Source organism: Ranitomeya imitator, chromosome 5, assembly GCF_032444005.1.
Source record: "Ranitomeya imitator isolate aRanImi1 chromosome 5, aRanImi1.pri, whole genome shotgun sequence".
In the NCBI taxonomy this organism is placed as follows: domain Eukaryota; kingdom Metazoa; phylum Chordata; class Amphibia; order Anura; family Dendrobatidae; genus Ranitomeya; species Ranitomeya imitator.
Genome location: NC_091286.1, coordinates 332,197,065 through 332,224,492, shown reverse-complemented (window position 1 = coordinate 332,224,492; position 27,428 = coordinate 332,197,065). Strand labels below are relative to the sequence as shown.

General features: G+C 46.1%; 1 protein-coding gene across 1 annotated transcript in view; it reads right to left on the bottom strand.

The window, feature by feature from the left end:
- UBE2J1 (ubiquitin conjugating enzyme E2 J1) overlaps window positions 1–27,428 on the bottom strand; it is a 69,869-nt gene that overhangs the window by 21,099 nt on the left and 21,342 nt on the right. Inside the window, exons 2-6 of the mRNA XM_069726369.1 lie at window positions 24,354–24,427; window positions 15,758–15,889; window positions 15,588–15,672; window positions 4,657–4,762; window positions 894–1,017 (exon numbers count right to left, since the gene is read on the bottom strand). Coding sequence (XP_069582470.1) covers window positions 894–1,017; window positions 4,657–4,762; window positions 15,588–15,672; window positions 15,758–15,889; window positions 24,354–24,427 — 521 coding nt within the window. The remainder of the gene's footprint in view (window positions 1–893; window positions 1,018–4,656; window positions 4,763–15,587; window positions 15,673–15,757; window positions 15,890–24,353; window positions 24,428–27,428) is intronic.

The window sequence follows — 27,428 nt, the reverse complement described above, 5'->3', positions numbered from 1 at the left end:
CCTAAACCCTTCATCCAATTTTAATGTGGATACCCTCAAATGAAAGCTGAAAGTCTGAACTTCAACTGCATCTGAATTGTTTTGTTTAAAATTAATTGTGGTAATGTCTATAACCAAAATTAGAAAAATGTTGTCTCTGTCCAAATATATATGGACCTAACTGTACATATGCTGGCGCAAGACAACTCTGTTTTTCAGCTTTGCCTGCAGTTGGGCAAAGCATACTGCGCAGGCGCAATATTTCTGCGCAGGCGCGATATGACGCACGGCGCAAGAGGCATCATCCACGAAGTAGGACGGAGAGCAACAACCCATGGGAGGGATTAAGAGGCCCAAAACCACGCTCATCGGACCGGACTGAGACGATTGCCATACAGCATGGGAGAAATTACAAAAGATTTTCGGGAGTATACAAGGGGAGTCAGGGGGTTATATAAGGATTTAGGGAATGCAGAGCAGACGCTGAAAAAGGTGATTTTTTTAAGCTGCTATGTCACAAAACTGGTGACAGGTTCCCTTTAAGTTACGCTGAAAAAGAACAGTATTGACTGTGGCATTGTTTTGTGTCATTTTCTGGTATGCTCCAGGGATGCGATATGATCCTTTCAGAGTTATTCGTAGGCTGTACATTCGGTCTAGATTTTACAAGTGGATTCCAGGCCTAAATCCAGACAGAATCAAATCCATGTGTAAATGTTTCTCTATGCCCCACACACATGCTCCAGAAAAATCTTAACGGACTTCAACTATGAAAATGTTTTACTGGTCCTTTACCTTTAGTGGTAAAGTACCACAATATTGAATGGAATCTGCAAATATGGATGTTGCAACTATTACCCTATAACCCAACCAAAGAGAAAATATACTATACAAAATACATATCCGCTTAATACCGTAAAACTGATTTGTCTGGCAAGCTCTCGGTCTTCTTTGTCATCTCTGACCGACTGTGAGTTAAGTGGCAGCAAGGCAGATTTCATACTTATCCCACATGCATCACAGAAGTATTCCTGAGACCTGCACACAGACAAGAATGAAGAAGATCAGCAGAAGTCCTGGAATCGGTGTTCCCTGTATTAGAGGAGTAGAACACAGCGTCTTGCACAGGAATGGGAACAAATATGACTTTGTAAGCAGGGTAACAGGCTATTACTTCATGGGTGGGGTGACTATGCACAATGTGTCTTCAGAGTGGAAAGAACACAATGACAATCACTTCATGACACAGACGAGTTGTTCATAGGAAGCTATAGATCCCCTACGTTGCCTCAGTACTAACAACTGCAATTCAGATCATGGATGGAAAGTCAACTGCGGGGTCAAAGATTTGCTATATACAGTATACATACATATATACATACATACATACATAAACACACACACACAGCTTCAAGCATTTATTCACTAACCAAACACACATAGGCTTCTGTAGGTACACACAATATAGACATACTAAGCTAATTGCACATACAAGTAACAGACATTTTCTAAAATAGTAGTAGTCAATAAAAACCTTGTAGAGTCCTCCAAAAAGCAGTGTCAGGATTCTGCATGACAGTAAGTATGTGATTTGCATACATGTGGCCACATGCCGACTAGATGTGCATGGCCTCACTCAATGCAAGTGAATAGAGCGAGGCTGGACAACTCTAGTCGTAATGTGGCCAGAAGTACGCAAATCACATACTTGCTGCCACATGAGCATCCATCCCGGAAAATCTGGACAGTGCGCCCAAGTGACTGAAAACTTTATCCACAAGTCTAGACAACCCCTTTATTCCGGTGGAAATGTTGTAGAAAAACCTCAAGCGACCAGTTTATGGGAGAAAACCCACCGACATACTGGAGTTGAAGCTATTTAGTGGGGAGGAATAGGTGAAAATTCCATTCCTGGAAAATTGCAACATTAAAAATCTGTTATTTTTAATTTCTAGTCAACAGAGCTGTATTACAGGGTTAATTTATTTCTTTTGCTGGATAATTTTCAACATTACCATGTTGGTGTACATATATACCGTATTTTTCGGACCATAAGAAGCAGTTTTTTTCCTCCAAATTTGGGAGGAAAGTGTGGGTGCGTCTTATGGTCGGAATGTAGCATGTGGGGAGGGGGCAGCAGCGGAGTGGGATCACAGGAGGCAGGAAATCTGGTGCTGGGGAAACCATGTGATCCCGATGATTAAAGTGCAGTGAATATTCATTGGCCGCCTCCCCGCCCACCTGTCAGCGCTGAGCAGTGAGTGGGGAGCAACAAATGAATATTCTCTCACTTAAACAGCGGACACACATGGTTTCCCCAGCGCTGGATTTCTGCAGTAGCGGGGGGAATCGTGTGTACGGCGGAGGAGGGGGCAGGAGCAGGGTGCCACAGGAGGGAGGGATCACTGCATACCTGACAGCACAGCGCTGCCCGGGCTATGCTGGATGCTGAGTGCTGCGCCATACGGACCTGTGTGAGGTCATGAAGAGGGCGGGCTGGAGCATCACATGACAGCACAGAGCCCTCCCTCTTCATGATGTCATCACAGGTCCTGCAGACAGCTCACTACAAACAGTGCAGCTTCCTCTTAAATGATCTGTGGTGAAGTCATAAGAAGGAGGGCACTGTGCGGTCATGGCTGGCTGCAGGACCTGCACTGAGCACAGCCTGTACAAGAAAGAATTAATTAAAAGGTTAGTAATTACAGCACATAAAAAAGCACTCTAAAACTCATGTGATGAACTATAACTCCCAGCATGCCACAGGATCTGCAGGACATGCTGGGAGTTATAATTGTCCCATGGGATCTTAAAGCAGCACTCCAGTATTATTTTTCAGTGCTGGAGTGGTGCTTTAAATATAAGCCCTGTGCCCCCATTGTTATACTCACCCTCCAGCGTCTTCATATAGTACTTTACACACACTACACTGGTCCTGCAGCACCATCTTCTACCCGTAGCTTCCAACATAATAACATACTATTATATATAATAACAACACATATAATAGTATCAGAAACACATGGGCTACTTGCACAATGAACAAGTCTGTAAGAACCTGTTCACACACCACCAAGACGATTGGTGGAGCAGCTTAGTGTACATGTTTTTGTAAAAAAACGTATCAAATAAATACCCTGTTTTTTCCATCTTTTGACTAGCACTTACTTATTACTGTGATTTTTTTTACAACAGAGTATTTTTGACCTCACTGTGCTCTTTTGTGTCTTCACATATACTAGTATGTTATTAAATATTTTACCACATTTTTTGATTCAAATATATTTTCCCAATTTTCCACCTCTAAAACATGGGTGCGTCTTATAGTCCTAAAAATACGGTACTTATTTTTATCTTTTTATTTAATTGTTTGGGTGATGACATGAACAAAAAGCGCAATTGGTACACGATGGAAGCTGTACAAGTGCAAAATACTGTAGAGCATGCACTCAAACACCCATCATCCGTGAGGAAGGGGTTGGGCGTTTAGTGTTCTGAATGCACAATAATAAGACCTCTATAAAGTGTCATGCGCATGGTTATATGTAGTGCACCATGCCGGCTTACAGCCTGTTGATCACTGCCATATTATTAGATCTCTAACCATTAGTCATGGCTCACTGCATGCTCTTTTCAGTGAATTGCTGTTGTAACGTGACATCCCCACCATAGTATTTCTCTGAAGAGCAAGATGGACAGGAGAACTGCTGTCGGCTCTAATTATCTTATTGGAACGGTGATGCAGTTCCCCTGCACAGAAGGTGGCTGAGGCGTCTCCGTGCAAGGAAAGGCAAGAGAGAGGCCGGAGCGTTAAATCATTGCTGAGGCTCCTTTATAATTATATATGCCATATGTAATTGGGAAAAAATACAACCTTATGTGCACACATTCAATATTTACAGCAGATAAATCTGTTGCAAATGTGGATATATTGGTAGGAAAAATGCTGCTACTTTCACACTAGCGTCGTGTGACGTACGTCGCAATGCGTCGCTTTGGAAAAAAATCGCATCCTGCAAAGTTGTCCGACAGGATGCGTTTTTTCTCCATAGACTTGCATTAGCGACGCATTGCGACGTATGGACACACGTCGCATCCGTCATGCGACGGATGCGTCGTGTTTTGGCGGACCGTCGGCACAAATAAACGTTGCATGTAACGATTTTTGTGCGTCGTGTCCGCCATTTCCAACCGCGCATGCGTGGCCGGAACTCCGCCCCCTCCTCCCCGGTCCTTACAATGAGGCAGCGGATGCGTTGTAAAACTGCATCCGCTGCCCCAGTTGTTCATTTTTTTCGCAGTTTGCGTCGGTACGTCGGGCCGACACATGGTGATGGCCCCGTACCAACGCTAGTGTGAAAGTAGCCTTAGATGAACACGTTTTTGATGCATTTTTCCCATTCATTAGAATGAGTGAAAAACGCTGCAGAAAAGCTGAAAGAATGGACATGCTGCAGATGTGAAACTGCTTGAAATCTGCAAGGAAAAAAAATAATCAACATATGCATGAGATTTCAGAAATCTCATTCAGTTTGCTGGTACAGTAAAACTCTGCATTTTTTCACAAAAAGGAGAGAAAAAAAAAACACAGCAACACCACAACATGTGCACATACTCTTAGGTGCCCCCTGTCTTCTAAGATACAGGAGTATATACTCCTGTACACCAAGTACATACTTTTTGGCAAGTGCTTTTCTTTCTTCAGGTGTGTAATCCAGGGAACCTATGGCACCTTCTCCTTTTGTAGGCATGAATCCAATGATGGCCAACAATGCAGTTCGTACTTAAAACAACAAGATAAATTGTGTCAGTTTATAGCCAAACTATAGCTAACATGCAATATAATAATAATAATAAATTTTTATTTATATAGCGCCAACATATTCCGCAGCGCTTTACAAATTATAGAGGGGATTTGCACAGACAATAGACATTACAGCATAACAGAGATCACAGTTTAAAATAGATACCAAGAGGAGTGAGGGCCCTGCTCGCAAGCTTACAAGCTATGAAGAAAAGGGGAGACACGAGAGGTGGATATGCTCTATAATACAGATCAACATCCATGCATGCAACGTCCGCTAAACCAAATAGGGTTAGGTCTAGAGAGAGCACAAACTCAGATAGTCTTAAACAGCCACAAAACTATTGGAAAAATAGGATCTATAGAACCTAAAGAACAGTCTTCCTCCAGTAATCCATGAAAAGAGAAAAAAAAACCTTTTCTCCCCACCATCACAGCGCTCTCATTAAGGCTACTTTCACACTTGCGTTTTTCAGCTTCCGTCACAATCCGTCGATTTTTGAGAATACAGGATCCTGCATTTTCCCATAGACTTGTATTAGCAACGGATTGTGACGGATGGCCATCCGTTTCATCCGGCGTGCACTGGATCCATCGGAAAATAGGGGTCTGTCGTGCGGAGAAAACGTTCATGGGAAAATCGGTCAGCGACGCATCTTGCACTGCCCGTTGTCAGCTATAATGGAAGCCTATGGACGCAGAATCCGTCGCTGACAGTCACACACAGGAATCCAGCGACTGATCCCTTTTTCATCTCTCTCTCTTTCTCTCGTCCCCAGACATTTGATTCCCAGAATTTGTGGAAGACTCATCCGTCATTACACTGGATGCGTCACACACGTTTTTTTCCCTATTTTCATGATGTCCGTCGATCCGTCATTTTGCTGCACAACGACGTACAGCACAAAACGCAAGTGTGAAAGCAGTCTAAGTATCACATGTGACCTGGAAGGGCATGTGACCAAAATATAAAAAAGTTACAGTTCTCAGAATATGGTGACAACATTTTTTTTTCTTTATAAACAGCTATTTAAAGGGAACCTGTCAGCAGGATTGTGCACAGTAACCTACACACAGTGTCAGTTTGGCGCCGTTATACTGATTAGCATGATACTTTGGTTGATGAAATCTGTCTTGTGGTTGTAGTTTAATGCTTATTTTCAGTTTCAGTTAATGATATGCTCATGCTCCGGGGCGGCCTGTGGGGGTCTTCATGTGGTGCTCTGATTAGGTATTCACCAGTATGGCTCCTGACAGGTCACTGATCCCTCACTGACCTGCCACCTATTTTACATAAGGAATATTAAATAGATATTAAGAAAAAAAATCCCCTTCTGTAGAGCTTGTGTGCTACCAGTAACGTGGAAGCCCCTATATTTCTGTTAACAGATGACGGACCTGAGTGAGGACTTGCTTTTTTTGTGGATTGAGTTGAAGCTTTTGTTGAGAACATTTGACATAACATTTGGGATCACATTTATCCTGCGCTCCAAGCTGAGCATTTACATTGCGGTATCCATCTAAATCTCTGAGTGACGTGATTCAACCCCCGAGGGATCCATTCACTATAATGAGGCAGCAGAGTTACTTTGGACTCCGTCTGGCCTCTGTTCAGAGGTGTGCTTTTTCAAAAATGCAAAAAATTGTGGCCAACCGCACTTTTATGCACGCCTAAAAAAATGGACATCGCTGGATCACAGGTTAGACGGCGTCCACAACGCCTCTATCTGCCTCATTATAGGGAATCTTCCAATGGGAGTTCCGTCTAGATCAGGTATTTCAGAGATTTATACAGAGGCCCCGATGTAAGCACTTACTGTGATCTTTGGGAAGCAGAATGAAAAAACTCAACAGCAAGTGAAGAATTGGTTTTATTTATCTTTTACACCGCTCCTCATGCAGTAAAAGTGGTAGGTGCGATTACAGCGATACCAGATTTATATATATATTTTTTCTCTTTAGCTGCGGTCACATTAAAAACGCTTTTTATTTTGCATTGCCATATTTTGAGAGCTACAGTTTTTCCATATTTCGGATGACAGAGTTGTGAGGGCTTATTTTTTACGAGACGAGTTGACGTTCTTATTAGTTCCATTTTCGGGCACAAGGTTTTTTGATTGCTTTCTATTCCAATTTTTGGGAGACAGAATGAACTAAAACCAGCAATTCAGGATTTTTTTTTTGGGGGGGGGTTATGTTGTTGCACTGTAATTGATTACAGCAATAACATTTATATAATTTTTTTATGTTTTGGCGCTTTTACACAATCAAAACTATTTTACAAAAAAAAAAAATATTTTTGCATCGCTTTATTCTGAGAGCTATAACTTTTTTACTTTTCCACTGATGGAGCTGTACAGCGGCTTGTTTTTTTGCGGGACAAGATGACATTTTAAGCTATACCATTTTTATTTACATTCATCTTTTTGATCTCGTTTTATTCCACATTTTGTTCTGCAGGATGATGAAAAAGCATCGTTTATTGCCACATTTTTTATTTATTTGTTTTTACGGTGTTCACTGCAAGGCTTAACTAATGTGACAATACCAAATGTGAACTTTTTTTGTTTATTTTTAAGATAAAAAAATACAAATTTATGGATACAATATTTTTTTATTTATTATTGCTATTTAAAAAATATACATTTTAATTATAAAAAGTTTTACTTTATTACTTAGTCCCTTTTATGGGACTTTTACCACCTTGATCACTGTTCTAAAGCATTGCAATGCTTTATAACTATCAGTGCTGCACCGACATAAACCGCTAGATCGTGTTCATTACGACCTTGGGTCACCATGGCAAAAATCAGGTCCTCACAATGAGGTCAGTGGAGAGTCAATTGGAGGGGCGAAGGGGCCCCTCCATCTCCCTACCTTCTAAATGCTGTAATCAATATCAATCGCAGGATTTAGGGGGTTAATCTGCCAGGAGCTGTGCGGGCACATCTCCTGGCAGTGAGAGCCAGGTGTCAGCTAAACACGTGATCAAAATTGTAGGTACCCTTCGTTTAATGACAGAAAAACCCACAATGGTCACAGAAATAACTTGAATCTGACAAAAAAGTAATAATAAACAAAATATCTATGAAAATAAACAAATGAAAGTCAGACATTGCTTTTCAACCATGCCTTCCACAGAATTTAAAAAATAAAACTCATGAAATAGGCCTGGACAGAAATGATGGTACCCTTAACTTAATATTTTGTTGCACCATCTTTTGAGGCAATCACTGCAATCAAACGATTCCTGTAACTGCTAATGAGACTTCTGCACCTCTCGACGGGAATTTTGGCCCACTCCTCAAGAGCAAACTGCTCCAGATGTCTCGTGTATGAAGGTTGCCTTTTCCAGATGGCATGTTTCATCTCTTTCCAAAGATGCTCAATAGGATTTAGGTCAGGGATCATAGAAGGCCACTCCAGAATAGTCCAATGTTTTCCTCTTAGCCATTGTTGGGTGTTTTTAGCTGCGTGTTTTGGGTCATTATCCTGCGACTGAGACCAAGCTTTCTGACAGTGGGCAGTACATTTCTCTCTAGAATCCATTGATAGTCTTGAGATTTCATTGTACCCTGCACAGATTCTAGACACCCTGTGCCAGATGCAGCAAAACAGCCCCAAAACATAACAGAGCCTCCTCCATGTTTCACAGTAGGGACAGTGTTCTTTTCTTGATATGCTTTATTTTTCCATCTGTGAACATAGAGCTGATGTGCCTTGCCAAAAAGTTCAATTTTTGTCTCATCTGTTCATAGGACATTCTCCCAGAAGCTTTGTGGCTTGTCAACATGTAGATTGGCAAATTCCAGTCTGGCTTTTTAAGATTTTTTTTTCAACAATGGTGTCCTCCATATACAGGCCCACTCACTGATTCCAAGACTGTAGACACCTGTGATGCTAGTTAGTGGGGTGGCGCTCATAGCAATCTGGCATCAACAACCATAGAGGTCTTCTGGAGACCTCTGGTTGTCATGCCGACACACTGATGACCCCCGATCACATGATGGAAATGGAAGCGCTTGTTAAATGCCGCTGTCAGACATTGACAGCGGCATTTAACTAGTTAATAGGAGCGGGCAGATCACGATTCTGCACGCTCCTATTGTGAGCACATGTCAGCTATTCAAAACAGCTGACCTGTCCCGGCTTTGATGCGGGCTCACCGCCGTACTATTCCGTCCGATGGCAGAAAGGGGTTAAATAAAATGTCCCTGTGCTGAGATAATCTTATAAATGTTCCCCTGCTGTGTACTGTGTAATGGCTGTGTCTGACCATACAGGAACATGGTCTGATCATACCACAGCTCCTGGTGGAGAGGAAGCAAAAGAGAGTATACAGACATGAGCAGATTTTTTTCTGTGATTAATAAAAAATTCTCTGCCTGTGGATGGTCACTGAAAAATCAACCATCAGTGTGCAAATATTTTCTAGTACAGTAATTGTTTGCAGACATTTCACGAGAAAACAGGATTTTTGGTTGCTTACCGTAAAATCTGTTTCTTGAAGCCTCCATTGGGGGACACAGGAACCATGGGTGTATGCTGCTGCCACTAGGAGGCTGACACTATGCAAATAACAAAATTAGCTCCTCCTCTGCAGTGTACACCCCACCGACTGGCATTAAACTCTTCAGTTAGTGAGAAAGCAGTAGGAGAAAGAACAAGGTTGAAAAACCATAACCACAAACTTGAGAACTGTAAACGTGAGAACAGTCAGAGAACATATAACAAAAACATTGGGAGGGTGCTGTGTCCCCCAATGGAGGCTTCAAGAAACAGATTTTACGGTAAGCAACCAAAAATCCTGTTTTCTTTATCGCCTCTCATTGGGGGACACAGGAACCATGGGACGTCCCAAAGCAGTCCCAAGGGCGGGAAAAACAGACTTCCATCAGGTCAGAGGACTCGCCACTGCCGCCTGCAGGATCCTTCTGCCTAGGCTGGCGTCCGCCGATGCGTAGGTATGGACCTTGTAAAATTTGGCGAACGTGTGGATGGAAGACCAAGTTGCCGCTTTGCACAGCTGTAGGGCGGAAGCCCTATGGTGCACCGCCCAGGAGGCGCCGACTGCCCGGGTAGAGTGAGCCTTAATCCCAGGAGGGGGCACTCTGTTCTTGACCCGGTAAGCCTCCAAGATTGCCATTCTGATCCATCGAGCAATAGTCGCTTTAGAAGCCGGCTGGCCTCTGCGCGTGCCATCAGGAATGACGAAAAAGGAATCCGTCTTCCGGAAAGTGGACGTTCTGTCCAGATAGATCCTCACAGCCCTGACAAGATCCAGCTTGTTCAATGATCGCTCCAGAGGATGAGTCGGAGCTGGACAAAAGGAAGGTAGAACGATGTCCTCGTTGAGGTGGAAGGTGGAAACCACCTTAGGAAGAAAAGAAGGTGGGGGCCGGAAGACCACCTTGTCCTGGTGAATGATCAAAAACGGAGGACGGCAAGACAGGGCCGCCAGCTCGGAAACGCGGCGAATGGACGTGATGGCCACAAGAAAGGCTACCTTCCATGATAAAACTGATAGAGGAATCTCCCTAAGAGGTTCAAAGGGAGAAACCTTCAGAATGTCCAGTACCAGGTTTAGGTCCCATGCCTCCACAGGGGCCCTGTACGGCGGGACGGCGTGGGCTACCCCCTGAAAGAAGGTCTTAACCTGTGGCCGAGAGGCCAAGGTCTTCTGAAAGAGGATGGAAAGCGCAGAGACCTGACCCTTCAGAGAACTAAGAGCCAGGCCCGAATCCAGTCCTGCCTGAAGGAAGGCCAAAAGAGAAGGCAGGGAAAAAACCATAGGCGGAAGGCGGTTGGACTCGCACCACCGGAAGTAGGCCTTCCAGGTGCGGTAGTAGATCCTGGAAGACGAAGGCTTCCGAGCCTGAATCATGGTGTGAATCACCCGGTCCGAAAGGCCAGACGCTCTCAGAACCGCGGTCTCAACAGCCACGCCGTTAAACTGAGCGACCGAGAATTCGGGTGGCAGATCGGACCCTGGGACAGCAGATCGGGCCTGTCTGGAAGGCGCCAGGGAGCGTCCGCGAGAAGGTTGACGAGCTCCGCGAACCAAGCTCTCCTGGGCCAATCCGGGGCGATCAGGATGACCGGCACCCCTTCCGCTTTGATCTTCTTCAACAGTTTGGGAAGTAATGGAAGGGGTGGGAACAGGTAGGGCAGCTCGAACTGTGACCAAGGAATGGCCAGAGCATCGACGCCCACTGCGAGAGGATCGCGGGACCTGGAGACGAACTGCGGAACCTTCCTGTTGACTCGGGACGCCGTGAGATCCACATCCGGAGTTCCCCATCGAAGACAAATCTGATGGAAGACCTCCGGATGTAAGGACCATTCCCCTGCCGCGAGGCCCTCGCGGCTGAGGAAGTCGGCGGCCCAGTTTTCCACGCCGGGGATATGCACCGCGGATATCACCGGAACCGTTGCCTCTGCCCAAAGGAGGATCTTGGATACCTCGGCAAGGGCCAAGGAGCTCCGAGTCCCCCCCTGATGGTTGACATATGCCACAGCCGTGGCGTTGTCCGTCTGGATCCGGACTGGAAGGCCCCTGAGAATCCTTTCCCAGTGGCGGAGGGACAGGAAGATGGCCCGAATTTCGAGGACGTTGATCGGCAGAGATGACTCCTGCAGCGACCAGCGGCCCTGGAACGTCAGGTGGCGAAAAACCGCACCCCAGCCGAGCAGGCTGGCGTCCGTTGTCACCACCTGCCAGTGAACTGGAAGGAAGGACCTGCCCTGGGAGATGAGAGGTGACGTCAGCCACCAGTTGAGAGACCGCCTGACCCGAAAGGAGAGTTTGATCGGTCGATCCAGGGAGAAGACCGACCTGTCCCACTGAGACAGAATGGCTTGCTGAAGGGGTCGCGAATGGAATTGGGCGAAGGGAATCGCTTCCAATGTAGCTACCATCCTCCCCAGAACCTTCATGGCCGAACGGAGGGAGGGAGGTCGAGGACCCTGGAGCAAGCGTATGTCCTGACAGAGAGTGGATCTCTTGTCTGTGGGAAGGAAGACTCTGCTCTGACGAGTATCGAAAAGCATGCCCAGAAAGATGATGCGCTGAGAAGGAATAAGGCAGGACTTCTTCCGGTTTACCAGCCACCCGAAACGGGCTAAGGTGTCGAGAACAATGGACAGGCTTTCGTGGGCCTGAGCGAAGGACGGAGCCTTGATGAGGATGTCGTCGAGATATGGAAATAGGACCAGGCCTCTGACTCTCAAGATGGCCATCAGCGCCGCCATGATTTTCGTGAACACTCTTGGTGCGGTTGCGAGACCGAACGGCAGGGCGACGAACTGAAAATGATCTCGTTGCACTGCAAAGCGCAGGAAACGGTGATGTCCGGGAAATATCGGGACATGGAGGTAGGCGTCCTGGATATCTATTGAGCATAGAAACTCCTGAGCCTCCATGGAAGCAATTACTGAACGAAGGGATTCCATCCTGAAGTGTCTCAGGCGAACTCTCCTGTTCAGCAATTTGAGGTCCAGAATGGGGCGAACTTTGCCGTCTTTTTTCGGTACCACAAAAAGATTCGAGTAGAAACCCGTGAAGCGTTCCTTTTCTGGGACAGGAACGATTACCCCGGATTTGAGCAGAGAAGCGATGGCTGAGAAGAAGCCCGGAACTAGAACGGGGTCTCTTGGAGGACGGGATTGGAAGAAACGATCCCGAGGTCGGGAAGCGAACTCTATTTTGTATCCCGAGGATACAACTTCCCTGACCCATGCGTCCTCTACTGCGGAAATCCAGACGTCCCTGAAAAGGAGAAGACGGCCGCCCAATCTGGGAGTTGGGCTGGAGTCTTGCCGAGAGTCATGCCGAGGTGGATCTTCCAGTCCTGGGCCTGGAGGATCTACCCTGGGAGAAACGAGGACGCCAGGACGGAGTGGGCCTAAAGGACACCGCCTTCTTCTCTTGAAGTGCCTGTGGCCTCTGTTGCTGCTGGGAAAAGGAGTTTGACGCAGCGAAGCGACGAAAAGGCCGAAAAGAACAAAACTGTCGTCTAGGAGGAGGGCGACGAGGCTTAGCCTGGGGGAGAAAAGAACTTGTACCCCCGGTGGCGTCCTTAATTATTTGGTCCAGCTGGGAACCAAAGAGGCGAGAGCCCTGGAAGGGCAGACTAGTGAGGGACTTTTTGGAGGACAAGTCCGCCTGCCAGGCCTTGAGCCAAACGGTCCGGCGGATGGCAACGGCATTGCTGGAAGCTTGAGCCGCACAAGACGCGGCATCCAGGGAGGCGGAAACCAGGTATTCACCAGCATGGGAAATCTGGTTGGCAAGTTCCACTAATTGCGCGGGAGGCGCCCCATCCAGGATACCCCGCCGAAGATCCTTGGCCCATTTTGAGATGAATTTTGAAGCCCAAGTGGACGCAAAAGCTGGACATAGAGCCGCTGAAGCCGCTTCAAAAGCAGATTTCGCGAAGGATTCTATAACTCTATCGTTAGAATCCTTCAGAGATGCTCCGCCGGACAGAGGAAGCACCGTGTTGGTGGACAGCCTGGAAACAGGGGGGTCCACCGAGGGAGATGCCGTCCAATTGGCGGTAAGTTCTGGAGAAAAAGGATATAACACACCCAGGCGTTTTCCCCTCTGAAAACGCCTAGTGGGGTTCTCTCTCTCTCTGGACACGATTTCCTCGAATTCAGGATGAGGAGCAAAAAATTTTGAAGGTGGTTTGGCCCGTCTGAACGAAACCGCCTGATCTGCGGGTTCCGTAGAGGGATCCTTGATGCCACATGTTTGGTTTATTGCCCCAATGAGGTTCTGGACTGTCTCACTCATGGTGGCGATTTGGTTAGGATCCAGCTCCGAAGTATCCTCCGAAGGCGCATCAGATAATGCCTCGCCTGACTCAGGGGAGGAGGATCGGTGGGACACCAACCGCGGGGGAGGGCCGAGCGGCGAGATGGAGCGCGAAGAGGACTCAGACCGACGTTCCTGTCTGGACCTTTTGTGGCTAATCAAGGAGGGCTCGGGCGGCGGTTCCTGCGACCCGCTGGCCACTGCAGGGGTCTGCAGGGGTAACCGATCCAGCGCGGACACTAGGGTTTGAGATACCCGTGTTAAATCGGCCACCGATTGTGACAGAGAGGCGGCCCAGCCTGGGATGGGGGGATCACTCTCGGGCGGAACAGCCGGGGGATCCTGGGCGGTGGGAACAATCGGGTTGCTGCAGGACTGACACAGCGGGGAGGACTGACCTGAGGGAAGTTTGCTGTTACAGGACGAACATGCAAAGTACGTGACTAAGGCAGAAGATGAAGAGGTAGGGGGACGAGAGCGGCCCCCTTTAGAGGTAGACATTTTTAGGGACCCTGAAGATGCCAGTGGGTTAGGGGACAGTGGGCAGAGGGGGGTGTCAGTCTGCAGTGCAGCTACTCACGGACCCGGTCCTGGAAGATGTCCCACTTGTCCTCGGTGGAGAACTTCCCTGAGGTGCTGATTCTGCGATGCTGAGCCACAGAAGATGCGAGTGAAGGAGCGTGGCGCGCTGCGTGAGGCACTGCGAGGGCGGCTGCTGCTGTGGGAAGCGGTGCACACCGGCCGAGGGACCCACGAGGAAGGGGGTGGAGCCAGACGCAGAGGCGCCGGTGGGCAGGGCGCAGTATGTCGGGCGGGAAAAAAGCCCGCCCGCAGAACCGGAAGTGAGGAGCCGAGAAACCGGAAGTAGGCCCCGGCGTAAGCCGGGACCTAAATTAGAGACCAGCGCCGCCGGAGAAGGGAACCGCGGCGCCGGAGCAGTGCGCCGCAGGGACTGAGAAGAGCGGCAGCCTGCCAAGGCTGTCCGAGAAAACGGAACTGGCGGGGTCGCGGCGCCAGAAGTAGGCCCCGGCAGAAGCCGGGACCTAAATTAGAGGCCGGCGCCGCCGGAAATTCGCTGAGAATCGCGGCGCTGGAGCGCCGCCGGAAAATCGCGGCGCCGGAGCGCCGCCGGAGAATCGCGGCGTCGGAGCGCCGCAGAAAGTAAGTGGCACGGCATCCTGCCAAGGACGCCATGCAGACACAGGACGCATTGGGGCCCCCGAGCAGAGAGACCGCAGGGGGAAGCGGCGCGGCAGCCTGCTAGGCTGTGACTCTGTAAGGGGCTGTGCGGCTGCAGGGAGAGAACTGCGGCCGCTAAGGAAGAAGAGCTTATGGCTGTCCCTGGGATCCCTCTAAAATAAACGCCATGAGGGAGGACAGGGGGACATCTGGAGAAAAGATCCCGGGGGAATGGAGGGGAAATACTCACCTAAACATCCCACGCCGTTACTAACCTGAGGGGAATGAGACGTCCACGGAGCTGTGATGGACGTCCTCGTCTCCTCCAACCGACAGGCTCTGGTAGGCGAGTGGGTGGGGGACGGAGCCAGGACCGGACTTCTGAGCACGCTTCTGTGCTAGGATCTTGGTCCTGGAGAGGGATCTATGAGGATACGGGGTGGCAGTACACGCCGTACTCATAGTCCGCATTGTGGGAATACAGGTGTGACTGCTCACCCTGTATCCCTCCGGAAAAAACCTGAAAAGAAACGACGCACATTGAGGTAGATAAGGGTCTAATGAAAGACCCGTGTCCACCTCCTACTGACACTAAGCTAAACTGAAGAGTTTAATGCCAGTCGGTGGGGTGTACACTGCAGAGGAGGAGCTAATTTTGATATTTGCATAGTGTCAGCCTCCTAGTGGCAGCAGCATACACCCATGGTTCCTGTGTCCCCCAATGAGAGGCGATAAAGAAAATAGATTTAAATTCTAATTCTAAACTAAATAGTTAATAGCATTGCGTGAAGACAAATGGGCACTTACTACTCCAAGATGGCTGCCATGTTTCAGGATGATGCCCAGAAATACTTAAGCAAATTTTCTTCCCAACCTCAAATCGACCATTAGCCTGGCAAATGGAAACCATAAGAATAATATTATACCAAACCAGTCAAAAAAACGTGTGCAATAATCTAGAAAAGGAACTGACTTACTGTTAGCAAAATGATACTTGGAGGTTTCATGGGATATTCTGGTGGAAGAACAATTCTGCCATGGTAAACGCCACCATCAAATTCAGAATCTGGAGGACCCCTGACTGTAAAGTGCCATTCAAAAAGATTATCCTTTAAAGAAAAGAAAAAAAGTTAATATGAGTAGCTAGATACAGGCAATCTGTGTATATTAAAGGCTTAATTTGCACAGGAATAATATGGTATAACTCTTTTTTTGCACTATAGAATTTCTTCTTCTGGTCTTCATAAACAAATGCAAAACTCACCGATGGTGCTCAATGTAAGGCTGCCTGCAGATCATAATTCCTCCCACTTTAGTGTCCACGTCAAAGCAGTAATGCTAGGAGATGCTGCAGTACAACTAAATCAAATCCAGATCACCAAAGCTATTGTGATCTAAGCTTACCTGGGTGTTGGGGTAATTATACGCTCCTAAAAAAGCAGGAACAATACCGCCATCTGACCAGGGTCTATGGGTAAGTTCACACAGGGTGTTTTTGCTGCTTTTTTTTCTGCAGCAAAACCTGATCTTCCTGGCAGGAAAAAAGCTACAGCAAAAACGCAGGTTTAAGAGCGTCTTTGGTGCGTTTTTTGTTGTGGATTTGGTGCAGTTTTTTTGGTGCTTTTTTTTTCTCTTTCTCCATGCTAATGTCCTCGACTTTTCAGCAGCAAAAACTTAGCAAATTATGATACCAGCGTTTTTTGCGCTTTAGCAGCGTTTTTTCAACACCCATTCATGTCAATGGGTGAAAAACGCTGCAAAAACACTGGAAAAAAAAGTAGAAAGTGATATGCTCTATGTCCAAAAAACGCAGCAAAGCACAAAATCCTGATGACACAAAAAACCAATGTGTGTGCATAAGATTTCTGAAATCTCATAGGCTTTGCTGGTACTGTAAAAAGCAGCTGAAAATTAGAATTACAAAAATGCAGCAAAAAAACGCAGCAAAACGTCCTGTGTGAACGTAACCTTAGGCTGTTTTCACAGCTGTTATAGGGCTCCTCTGCAGTAGATTGTAGGTCAGTAAGGCCGGGATCACACACACGCGAGATACGGCCGAGTCTCGCAGGTGAAATCCCTCCTCTGGCGCCGGCACTTGGGAGCGGAGCGTGCAGCTCCATGTATTGCTGGGCGGCTGCACGCTCAGCTCCGGAGTGCCAGCGGCAGAGGAGGGATTTCACCTGCGAGACTCGGCCGTATCTCCCGTACGTGTGATCCCGGCCTAAGAATGAGATAAGTTAGTTTCAGGACAAATAATTGAAAACCTTACACAAAGGTCTTCTTTGGAAAAAGTTGACTTGCTTTATTTTAACAGGATCCTAGGTGACACCCCTTCCTAGACAAAGAGGTGGATCCCACATGTGAGAGCTGCATGAATCAGACATCCAGCAGATATGCCGTACATGTCTAAGTCTGGAATGCCTTTCAAAGTGAACACACTCAGGCCATTCTTGCTGCCCAAACTGAGTGCAGGATTGCAGACAGGTATATAATTCTCTGAAACATTGGACTAGTCTTCAAATATACTCTAAAGGCTAGTCCAATTCCAATTAGACCCTCCGCCGGCTCTTTGTAGCCCTGCACTAGGTTATTAACAGGTCAATCCCCATGTTCAAGAAAGGGAGAGACCTGTCAATCACATGCAGCGAAAATGGTAAGAGATGGCCTGGGACTGAGCTGGGCTAGTCTGATCTCTGGCTATGGTCCCAGCAGCATCTTCAAAATATATTTTCTCTGTAACGCCAGAGCATTTAAGAAACTATGAAACCCAGCTGCAATTGTACAGCCAGGCTGTGATCGTGCTGTCCGAGGTTTTGGGCAGCATGAAACACCCGACAGGTTCCCTTTAAGCTCTTCTCACCCTATAACATGCAGGTGCAACATATTTCAAGTGCAATCCCATGGAGCGGGCTCAAGAGCCGAGCTTGCTCCATATACAGTACAGCAGGAGCCTGTACTAGGAGGAAATAAGAGTAAGGACTGAGCGCCCAAAATAGCAAGCATCACCTATAAATTCTTACAAGCTGTATTATTTGATTAGTTAGCCTGCAAAACTATTACATTTATTTGTAAACATGCTAAAAGGGACTGTCAACATAGAATTCAGTAGGTTCAAACCAAGCCCCATAGTTCCGTGCATCACGGTGGGGCAAATCATTTAAATACTCCTTCCCATATGCTTGTTTTCTCTCAATCTCTATCTGTCTTTCTCCATCCTCTTTGATTTACAGCTCTGGCTTCATAAAAAGAGAAGGGTTGAGATATTCCAAAACAAGCAGGTGGTATTTCAATTATTGGCCACCTCATGATGCGCTATGTGCCTATACTCATGCTGAGCTGACAGAGTCCCTTTAAGTATTACCATATTTTTTTGCACAATATGACACACCTTGCTATAAGATACAACCCAGGTTTACATAGCAAAAAATAGGAAACTCCTTACAACTTCCCTGTAAGTGTAAAGAAGTTGATGAGTCGTTATCACTCATCTTAATGCACTGACCCAGAACAGGAAGATAACTGATCTGTTACTCTCTGCAGCATGTGTATTATACGCATATACTTTTGCAGCATGCACATTATGTACACTCTCTACAGCGTACATACAGTGCGTAATATATATATATATACACACCGTATATACTGCTCAAAAAAGGGAACACTTAAATAACAGAATATAACTCCAAGTAAATCAAACTTCTGTGAAATCAAACTGTCCTTAGGAACAACACTGTTTGACAATCAATTTCACATGCTGTTGTGCAAATGGAATAGACAACAGATGGAAATTATTGGCAATTATCAAGACACCCTCAATAAAGGAGTGGTTCTGCAGGTGGGGACAACAGACCACATCTCAGTACCAATGCTTTCTGGCTGATTTTTTGGTCACTTTTTAACCTCTTTCTGACCTCGGACGGGATAGCACGTCTGAGGTCAGATACCGCGCTTTGATGCATAATTCCGGCGGTGAGCCCGCATCTAAACCGGGACATGTCAGCTGTTTTGAACAGCTGACATGTGCCCGCAATAGCGGCGGGTGAAATCGCGATTCACCCGCCGCTATTAACTAGTTAAATGCCGCTGACAGCGGCATTTAACCGGCGCGTCCGGCCGGGCGGCCGGAAATGAGCGCATCGCCGACCCGTCACATGAGCGGGGTCAGCAATGTGTCAGAATGGTAACCATAGAGGTCCTTGAGATCTCTATGGTTACTGATGCCGGCTTGCTGTGAGCGCCCCCCTGTCGTCGGCGCTCATAGCACACCTGCATTTCTGCTACATAAGCAGCGATCTGATAATTGCTCCCATGTAGCAGAGGCGATCGTGCTGTGCCTGCTTCTAGACTCCCATGGAGACTATTGAAGCATGGCAAAAGTAAAAAAAAAAAAAAAAAGTTTAAAAAAAATATAAAAAAGTTTAAATCACCCCCCCCCCCTTCGCCCCATTCAAAATAAATCAATTTAAAAAAAACTACACATATTTGGTATCGCTACGTTCACAATTGCCCGATCTATCAATTAAAAAAAAGGATTAACCTGATCGCTAAACGGCGTAGGGAGAAAAAAAATCGAAACGCCAGAATTATGTTTTTTCGGTCACCGCGACATTGCATTAAAATGCAATAACGGGCGATCAAAAGAACGTATCTGCACCAAAATGCTATAATTAAAAACGCCAGCTCGACACGCAAAAAATAAGCCCTCATCCGACCCCAGGTGATGAAAAATGGAGACGCTACAGGTATCGGAAAATGGCGCATTTTTTTTTAGCAAAGTTTGGAATTTTTTTCCCCCACTTAGATAAAAGAGAACCTAGACATGTTTGGTGTCTATGAACTCGTAATGACCTGGAGAATCATAATGGCAGGTCAGTTTTAGCATTTAGCAAACCTAGTAAAAAAGCCAATCAATCAATCATGTCGTTCAAAAGTACAACCTGTTTTGCAAAAAATAAGCCCTCACATGGCCATATTGACGGAAAAATAAAAAAGTTATGGCTCTGGGAAGAAGGGGAGCAAAAAACGAACATGGAAAAACGGAAAATCCCAAGGTCATGAAGGGGTTAATGTTGGTTGTGCTTTCACACTCGTGGTAGCATGAGACGGACTCTACAACGCACTGGCAAGAAGGTTTGCTGTGTTTGTCAGCGTAGTGTCCAGAGGCTGGAGGCGCTACCATGAGACAGGCCAGTACACCAGGAGACATGGAGGGGTCCGTAGGAGGGCAACAACCCAGCAGCAGGACCACTACCTCAGCCTTTGTGCAAGGAGGAACAGGAGGAGCACTGCCAGAACCCTGCAAAATGACCTCCAGCAGGCCACAAATGTGCATGTATCTGCACCAATGGTTAGAAACAGACTCCATGAGGATGGTCTGAGTGCCCGACATCCACAGATGGGGGTTGTGCTCACAGCCCAACACCGTGCAGGACGCTTGGCATTTGCCACAGAACACCAGGATTGGCAAATTTGTCACTGGCGCCCTGTGCTCTGCACAGATGAAAGCAGGTTCACACTGAGCACATGTGACAGACGTGACAGAGTCTGGAGACGCCGTGGAGAGTGATCTGCTGCCTGCAACCTCCTTCAGCATGACCGGTTTGGCAGTGGGTCAGTAATAATATGGGGTGGCATTTCTTTGGAGGGCTGCACAGCCCTCTGTGTGCTCGCCAGAGGTAGCCTGCCTGACATTAAGTACCGAGATGAGATCCTCAGACCCCTTGTGAGACCATATGCTGGTGCGGTTGGCCCTAGGTTCCTCCTAATGCAAGACAATGCCAGACCTCATGTGGCTGGAGATTGTCAGCAGTTCCTGCAAGATGAAAGCATTGAAGCTATGGACTGGCCCGTCTGTTCCCCAGACCTGAATCCGATTGAACACATCTGGGACATCATGTCTTGCACTATCCACCAACGTCACATTGCACCACAGACTGTCCAGGAGTTGGCGGATGCTTTAGTCCAGGTCTGGGAGGAGATCCCTCAAGAGACCATCCGCCGCCTCATCAGGAGCATGCCCAGGCGTTGTAGGGAGGTCATACAGGCACGTGGAGGCCACACACACTACTGAGCATCATTTCCTTGTTTTGAGGCATTTCCACTGAAGTTGGATCAGCCTGTAACTTCATTTTCCACTTTGATTTTGAGCATCATTCCAACTCCAGACCTCTGCGGGATATTAGTTGCGATTTACGTTGATCATTTTTAGGTTTTATTGTTCTCAACATATTCCACTATGTAATAATGAATAAAGATTTACAACTGGAATATTTCATTCAGTGATATCTAGGATGTGGGATTTTAGTGCTCCCTTTATTTTTTTGAGCAGTATATATGCAGTACAGACCAAAAGTTTGGACACGCCTTCTCATTTAAAGATTTTTCTGTATTTTCATGACTATGAAAATTGTACATTCACACTGAAGGCATCAAAACTATGAATTAACACATGTGGAATTATATACTTAACAAAAAAGTGTGAAACAACTGAAAATATGTATTATATTCTAGGTTCTTCAAAGTAGCCACCTTTTGCTTTGATGATTGATTTGCACACTCTTGGCATTCTCTTGATGAGCTTCAAGAGGTAGTCACCGGAAACGGTTTTCACTTCACAGGTGTGCCCTGTCAGGTTTAATAAGTGGGATTTCTTGCCTTATAAATGGTGTTGGGACTATCAGTTGTGTTGTGCAGAAGTCTGGTGGATGCACAGCTAATAGTCCTACTGAATAGGCTGTTAGAATTTGTATTATGGCAAGAAAAAAAGCAGCTAAGTAATGAAAAACAAGTGGCCATCATTACTTTAAGAAATTAAGGTCAGTCAGTCCAAAAAATTGGGCAAACTTTGAAAGTGTCCCCAAGTGCAGTGGCAAAAACCATTAAGCGCTAAAAAGAAACTGGCTCACATGAGGACCGCCCCAGGAAAGGAAGACCAAGAGTCACCTTTGCTTCTGAGGATAGGTTTATCTGAGTCACCAGCCTCAGAAATCGCAGGTTAACAGCAGCTCAGATTAGAGACCAGGTCAATGCCACACATTGTTCTAGCAGCAGACACATCTCTACAACAACTGTTAAGAGGAGACTTTGTGCAGCAGGCCTTCATGGTAAAATAGCTGCTAGGAAACCACTGCTAAGGACAGGCAACAAGCAGAAGAGACTTGTTTGGGTTAAAGAACACAAGGAAAGGACATTAGACTAGTGGAAATCTGTGCTTTGGTCTGATGAGTCCAAATTTGAGATCTTTGGTTCCAACCACCGTGTATTTGTGCGACGCAGAAAAGGTGAACGGATGGATTCTACATGCCTGGTTCCCACCGTGAAGCATGGAGGAGGAGGTGTGATGGTGTGGGGGTGCTTTTCTGGTGATACTGTTGTGGATTTATTCAAAATTGAAGGCATACTGAACCAGCATGGCTACCACAGCATCTTGCAGCAGCATGCTATTCCATCCGGTTTGCGTTTAGTTGGACCATTATTTATTTTTCAACAGGACAATGACCCCAAACACACCTCCAGGCTGTGTAAGGGCTATTTGACCAAGAAGGAGAGTGATGGGGTGCTACGCCAGATGACCTGGCCTCCACAGTCACCAGACCTGAACCCAATCTACATGGTTTTGGGTGAGCTGGACCGCAGAGTGAAGGCAAAAGGGCCAACAAGTGCTAAGCATCTCTGGGAACTCCTTCAAGATTGTTGGAAGACCATTCCCGGTGACTACCTCTTGAAGCTCATCTAGAGAATGCCCAGAGAATGCTCATCTAGAGAATGCAAAGCAGTCATCAAAGAAAAAGGTGGCTACTTTGAAGAACCTAGAATATAAGACATAATTTCAGTTGTTTCACACTTTTTGCTAAGATATAATTCCACGTGTTAATTCATAGTTTTTATGCCTTCAGTGCCTTTTGATGCCTTCAATTTTCATAGTCGTGAAAATACAGAAAAATCTTTAAATGAGAAGGAGTGTCCAAACTTTCAGTCTGTGCTATATATATATATATATATATATATATATATATATATATATATATATATATATATCTACTAATCTACTATATAATTTTCTAAGGGTCACTTCCGTCTGTCACGGATATTCATTGGTCGCGGCCTCTGTCTGTCGTGGAAATCCAAGTCGCTGATTGGTCGTGGCAAAAGGCCCACTACCATTGCCACAACCAATCAGCGACGAGCACAGTCCGGCGGCAAAATGGCCGCTCCTTCCTCCCCACAGTCAGTGCCCGCTCCATACTCCCCTCCAGTCAGCCCTCACACAGGGTTAATGGCAGCGTTAATGGACCGTGTTATGCCGCGGTGTAACGCACTCCATTAACGCAGCTATTAACCCTGTGTGACCAACTTTTTACAATTGATGATGCGTATGCAGCATCAATAGTAAAAAGATCTAATGTTACAAATAATAATAATAAAAAAAAGGTTATTTTCACCCTTCGACGTGGCGCTGTCCTCGGCAGTGCAAGCGGCAGGTTCCGGTGGCAAGGATGCTATGCGAGAAGGACCTTCCATGACGTCACGGTCATGTAACTGTGACATCATCACAGGTCCTGTGCTCATACCAACCCTGGGACCGGAAGCTGCAGCGTGCACCGCACACAGGTGCCAGGACTTCAATTGGCCTTCGGAAGGTGAGTATATGTTTATTTTTTTATTTTAAGTCTTTTTTTACCACGCATATAGTGCCCACGTTGCTATATACTATGTGGGCTGTGTTACATACTGCGTGGGCTGAGTTATATACTACATGGCTGCTATGTACTATGTGGGCAGTGTTATATACTATGTGGGCAATGTTATATACTGTGTGGGCTGCGTTATATACTACATGGCTGCTATATAATACGTGGTCAGTGTTATATACTATGTGGGCAATGTTATATACTGCGTGGGCTGTGTAATATACTGTTTGGCCACTGTTATATACTGCGTGGCCACTGTTATATACTGCGTGGCCACTGTTATATACTGCGTTGCCTGTATTAACGCATTAACGGTATTCAAGAATATGTCATGGCCTGTGCTATATACTATGTGGCTGCTATATACATACATATTCTAGAATACCCGATGCGATAGAGTTGAGCCACCAACTAGTATATATATATATATATATATACCGTATATACATACACACTGCATCGTGCACATTACAGTACATGCACACTGAGTCCGGCTGCGTCAAAGCACAGCTTGATGCACAGCTCGGCTACAACATCAAAATGCACCCACTGACACTTTTTTCCTTCTAGGCATGTGACTGAGAGGTCCATCAACTACTCAGGATGTGCAGCATCCGTGCAGGTCCTGGTAGCGTTCTCTCTTGCCCTGCACCAATCAGGCTGATCAATGTCAGGCAGGAGGAGATAGAGGCTCAGGAAGGACGCTGTGTCACGGTTATTCTCGAGTACTTGAAGCTCCCTGTGGATCATAACAATCACACACTTTTTAGCAGGATTATTTTTCTTGCTAAAAAGTGTTTCTCATAATCCAGAAAAAACAAAACATGGTGGTTTGTTTTACCACTGTCACTCAATTACGCATCAGATTCACTGTATCTTTTACCTCTAGTGGCTGGGCATGATAATGATCTGTTGCGTCTTTCAGTTCCGCCGCTTCTTTCATAAGGCGCTTCACAGCTGAAAAACAACCAAAGTAAACCGAACTTAGTACAATCCAGAGTCTGCAGAAACAATAAGGAAACTACCCACAAATTTCATGCTTAACTTGCAAAGAATGTTAGAAATTAACGAAAAATGAGCATCTGCCTGCTTAACTGCCTTCCATCACTGCTCTGGCTTTTCATATCCTAAAATGTGCCAGTTTCCATGTAAGTAAAAGGCAGAGCATATTCATCCTGGGACTGGGACATATTAATTCCAGGGCTCCCTTGATATGATAACGCGAACTCCATGCTGCAGAAAATTTAAATACGAAAAACTGAACCTGAATTAACATTTTTGCTTAGGCTACTTTCACACTAGCGTCGGGCCGAGGTTCCGACGCTAGCAGTGAATGCGCCGCACAATGGAGGCAGCGGATGCATTTTTCCTGCGCATCCGCTGCCCCATTGTAAGGTGCGGGGAGGTGGGGGCGGAGTTCCGGCCGCGCATGCGCGGTTGGAAAAAGCGGTCCGTCGGCAGCAAAAAATGTTACATGTAACGTTTTTTGCTCCCGGCGGTCCGCCACAACACGGCGCAACCGTCGCACAACGGTTGAGACGTGGGTCAATGCGTCGCTAATGTTAATCTATGGGGCAAAAACGCATCCTGCAAACAACTTTGCAGGATGCGTTTTTTCCCATAAACGAGGCATTGCGACGTATTGCAAAAAACGCTAGTGTGAAAGTAGCCTTATCTGTCCTCACAAAAAAATGAAACAAAAAATAAAGAATCAAAGTCCTAAAGAGCCCAACATGGCAACAATAAAAACAACATAGATATGCAATCACTGAAGAGAATTTATAAGGCGGTATATTGAAAAAAGAGCTCACAGAGAAAATACTACAATTAAAACTTTTTATTTATTAGATACACATAAAAAAGCCCAAGATAATAGAACTTGAAATAAAAAAATAGAATTTAATGAATCCAGGTAGGTTGAATCACTTTGTGGAGAGAAAAGTATCCTATAGTGCCCTATGTAGCCCTCATATGAGAATGCACCCTATATAGCCATGGCGGTTGGCACCCTATGAATGCAAGTGGCGCCCCCACTCAACAGCAGCTAGCCATTCTCTGGTATTGTTACTAATACTAATTTAGGCCCATTATTTCCTTGGTATGACAAATGGTTTTTGTGTGTTTTGATTGGCGATAGTTAAAGTTAGTGATTTTCTTAAGCAAAAGAAGTAAAACATAAAAAATTATAAACTGGGTATTACTTTAATCATAATGGCTTGTACTATTAACACTATATCATTATTTATCCTGCATGCTGAAAAGAAAATCAAAAAATGATTCAACAATCATGTTTCTTTGTTCATTCCTCCTACAAAAACATATGATTTATAAAAGGGATCAAAAAGTTGTATGTCCCCAAAAGTAGGGAAAGTAGCTTTACTCTGAAATGAAGCAGCATTTCACAGTGACACATACCTGGCTCTGACTACTACTGCCTGTGGTGTGGGTAGCAGGAACCTAATGACAGGTTCCCTTTACAGTACATTTATGCTCGTTAATTTTCTGCATATTTGCTGAAGGAACAAAAGTCTTTGGAAAGTCCCTGGCAAGAAAGGCATGCAAAAGACAAGCAGGACATTTGGCAGAGCTACTAAGAAAAATCTTAAAGTATAGTTTCACAGAGCATAAACTGAGAGTAGCAGCTGGGAACCACGTCCACTCATTTATCACAGCAGCGTCTTACACAAGCTTTACATACGAGTATATGTAAATGCCTGTGTGCTGCGCGGCACCATTCTACTGGCAATTCCAAGAGAAATGCTGGGTTGGTTGGTACTAATCAGTACAGGTGGGAGTATAAAAGCTTTGTAAAGAATTTGGAATTCAGAGAATGTTTTCAAGAATGGCTCCAAGCTCCGCAGACAGTAACCACTAGGGTTGAGCGACCTTGACCTTTTTAGAGTCGAGTCGTGTTTCGCGAAACCCGACTATCTTAGAAGTCGAGTCGAGTGGAATCGGCCGATTATCGCGAAAAGTCGGGTATCGCCCGAAACACGAAACCCAATGCAAGTCAATGGGGGACCATAGTCGGCAGTGAGTGGAGGCCAGGAAAACACCTACACTGCCCATTTTAATGGCAAAAACATCCATTCTTGTTACAGAAGCTTGTCAATCGTAATTTACCTTATAATAATTGGAAGGCATTTGAAATTGGGGGTCATTTGGCTAAAGTTGTGGGGGGTAGGGCTGGTTCAAGTAATTAGTGGGCCCAGGAAATCTGGAACACGTCACGGCAGTGGAGCAGGGAGAGGTAAGTATTTCAACTTTGCAAGTGCTGAGATCCTGAGCAAGCAGGGGGGGCCCACTCGTTGGCATTGGCACTGGCACAGGGCCCCTCAAAGTACAGCGGTGTGTTTGCACGGCGGGGGCGCCTCCCACCGGCAGCAACACTTTTGCGTACTATGAGAGGCCCTGTGCCAGTGACGTCGCCAACTAGTATTCCTCCCCCCACCTGATGAAGAAACCTGCACTTTCATCTGCACCTTCCTCTTTGTCCCCGTGTAAGGTGGTATGGTATGCGGGAAGAGGAACCTGACTTTCAGCAGGGTCACAATCTTGCTGTGTAGCGTGCACGGGGAATTTTGCGTTATGGGTCAATGTACCAGCAGACTCATCTATCACTGGCTGTTCAATGGGCAGGATGAGGAGGAAACACAGATATAGGCCCAAAGAATAAAGTGAGCTAAATGCAGTTCAAAATTGGTAACACAGGACTAACCAGGGGGCATTGCAGTGGAGGACAACTGGAATGAGAGGCTGACACAGAGAGTAGGCCCAAATCAGTAAGTAGTCGAAATGCAGTTCAAAATTGGCAACCGTAGTAAACAGGCGGCACAGCTTTGTTCAGTGGAGGAGAACAGCAAGGAGTGGCAGACACCAATAGTAGGCCCCAACCCAACTAGTAGGCCAAATGCAGTCTAACATTAACAACTACTTAACGAGAGCCTGAAAATGGAAT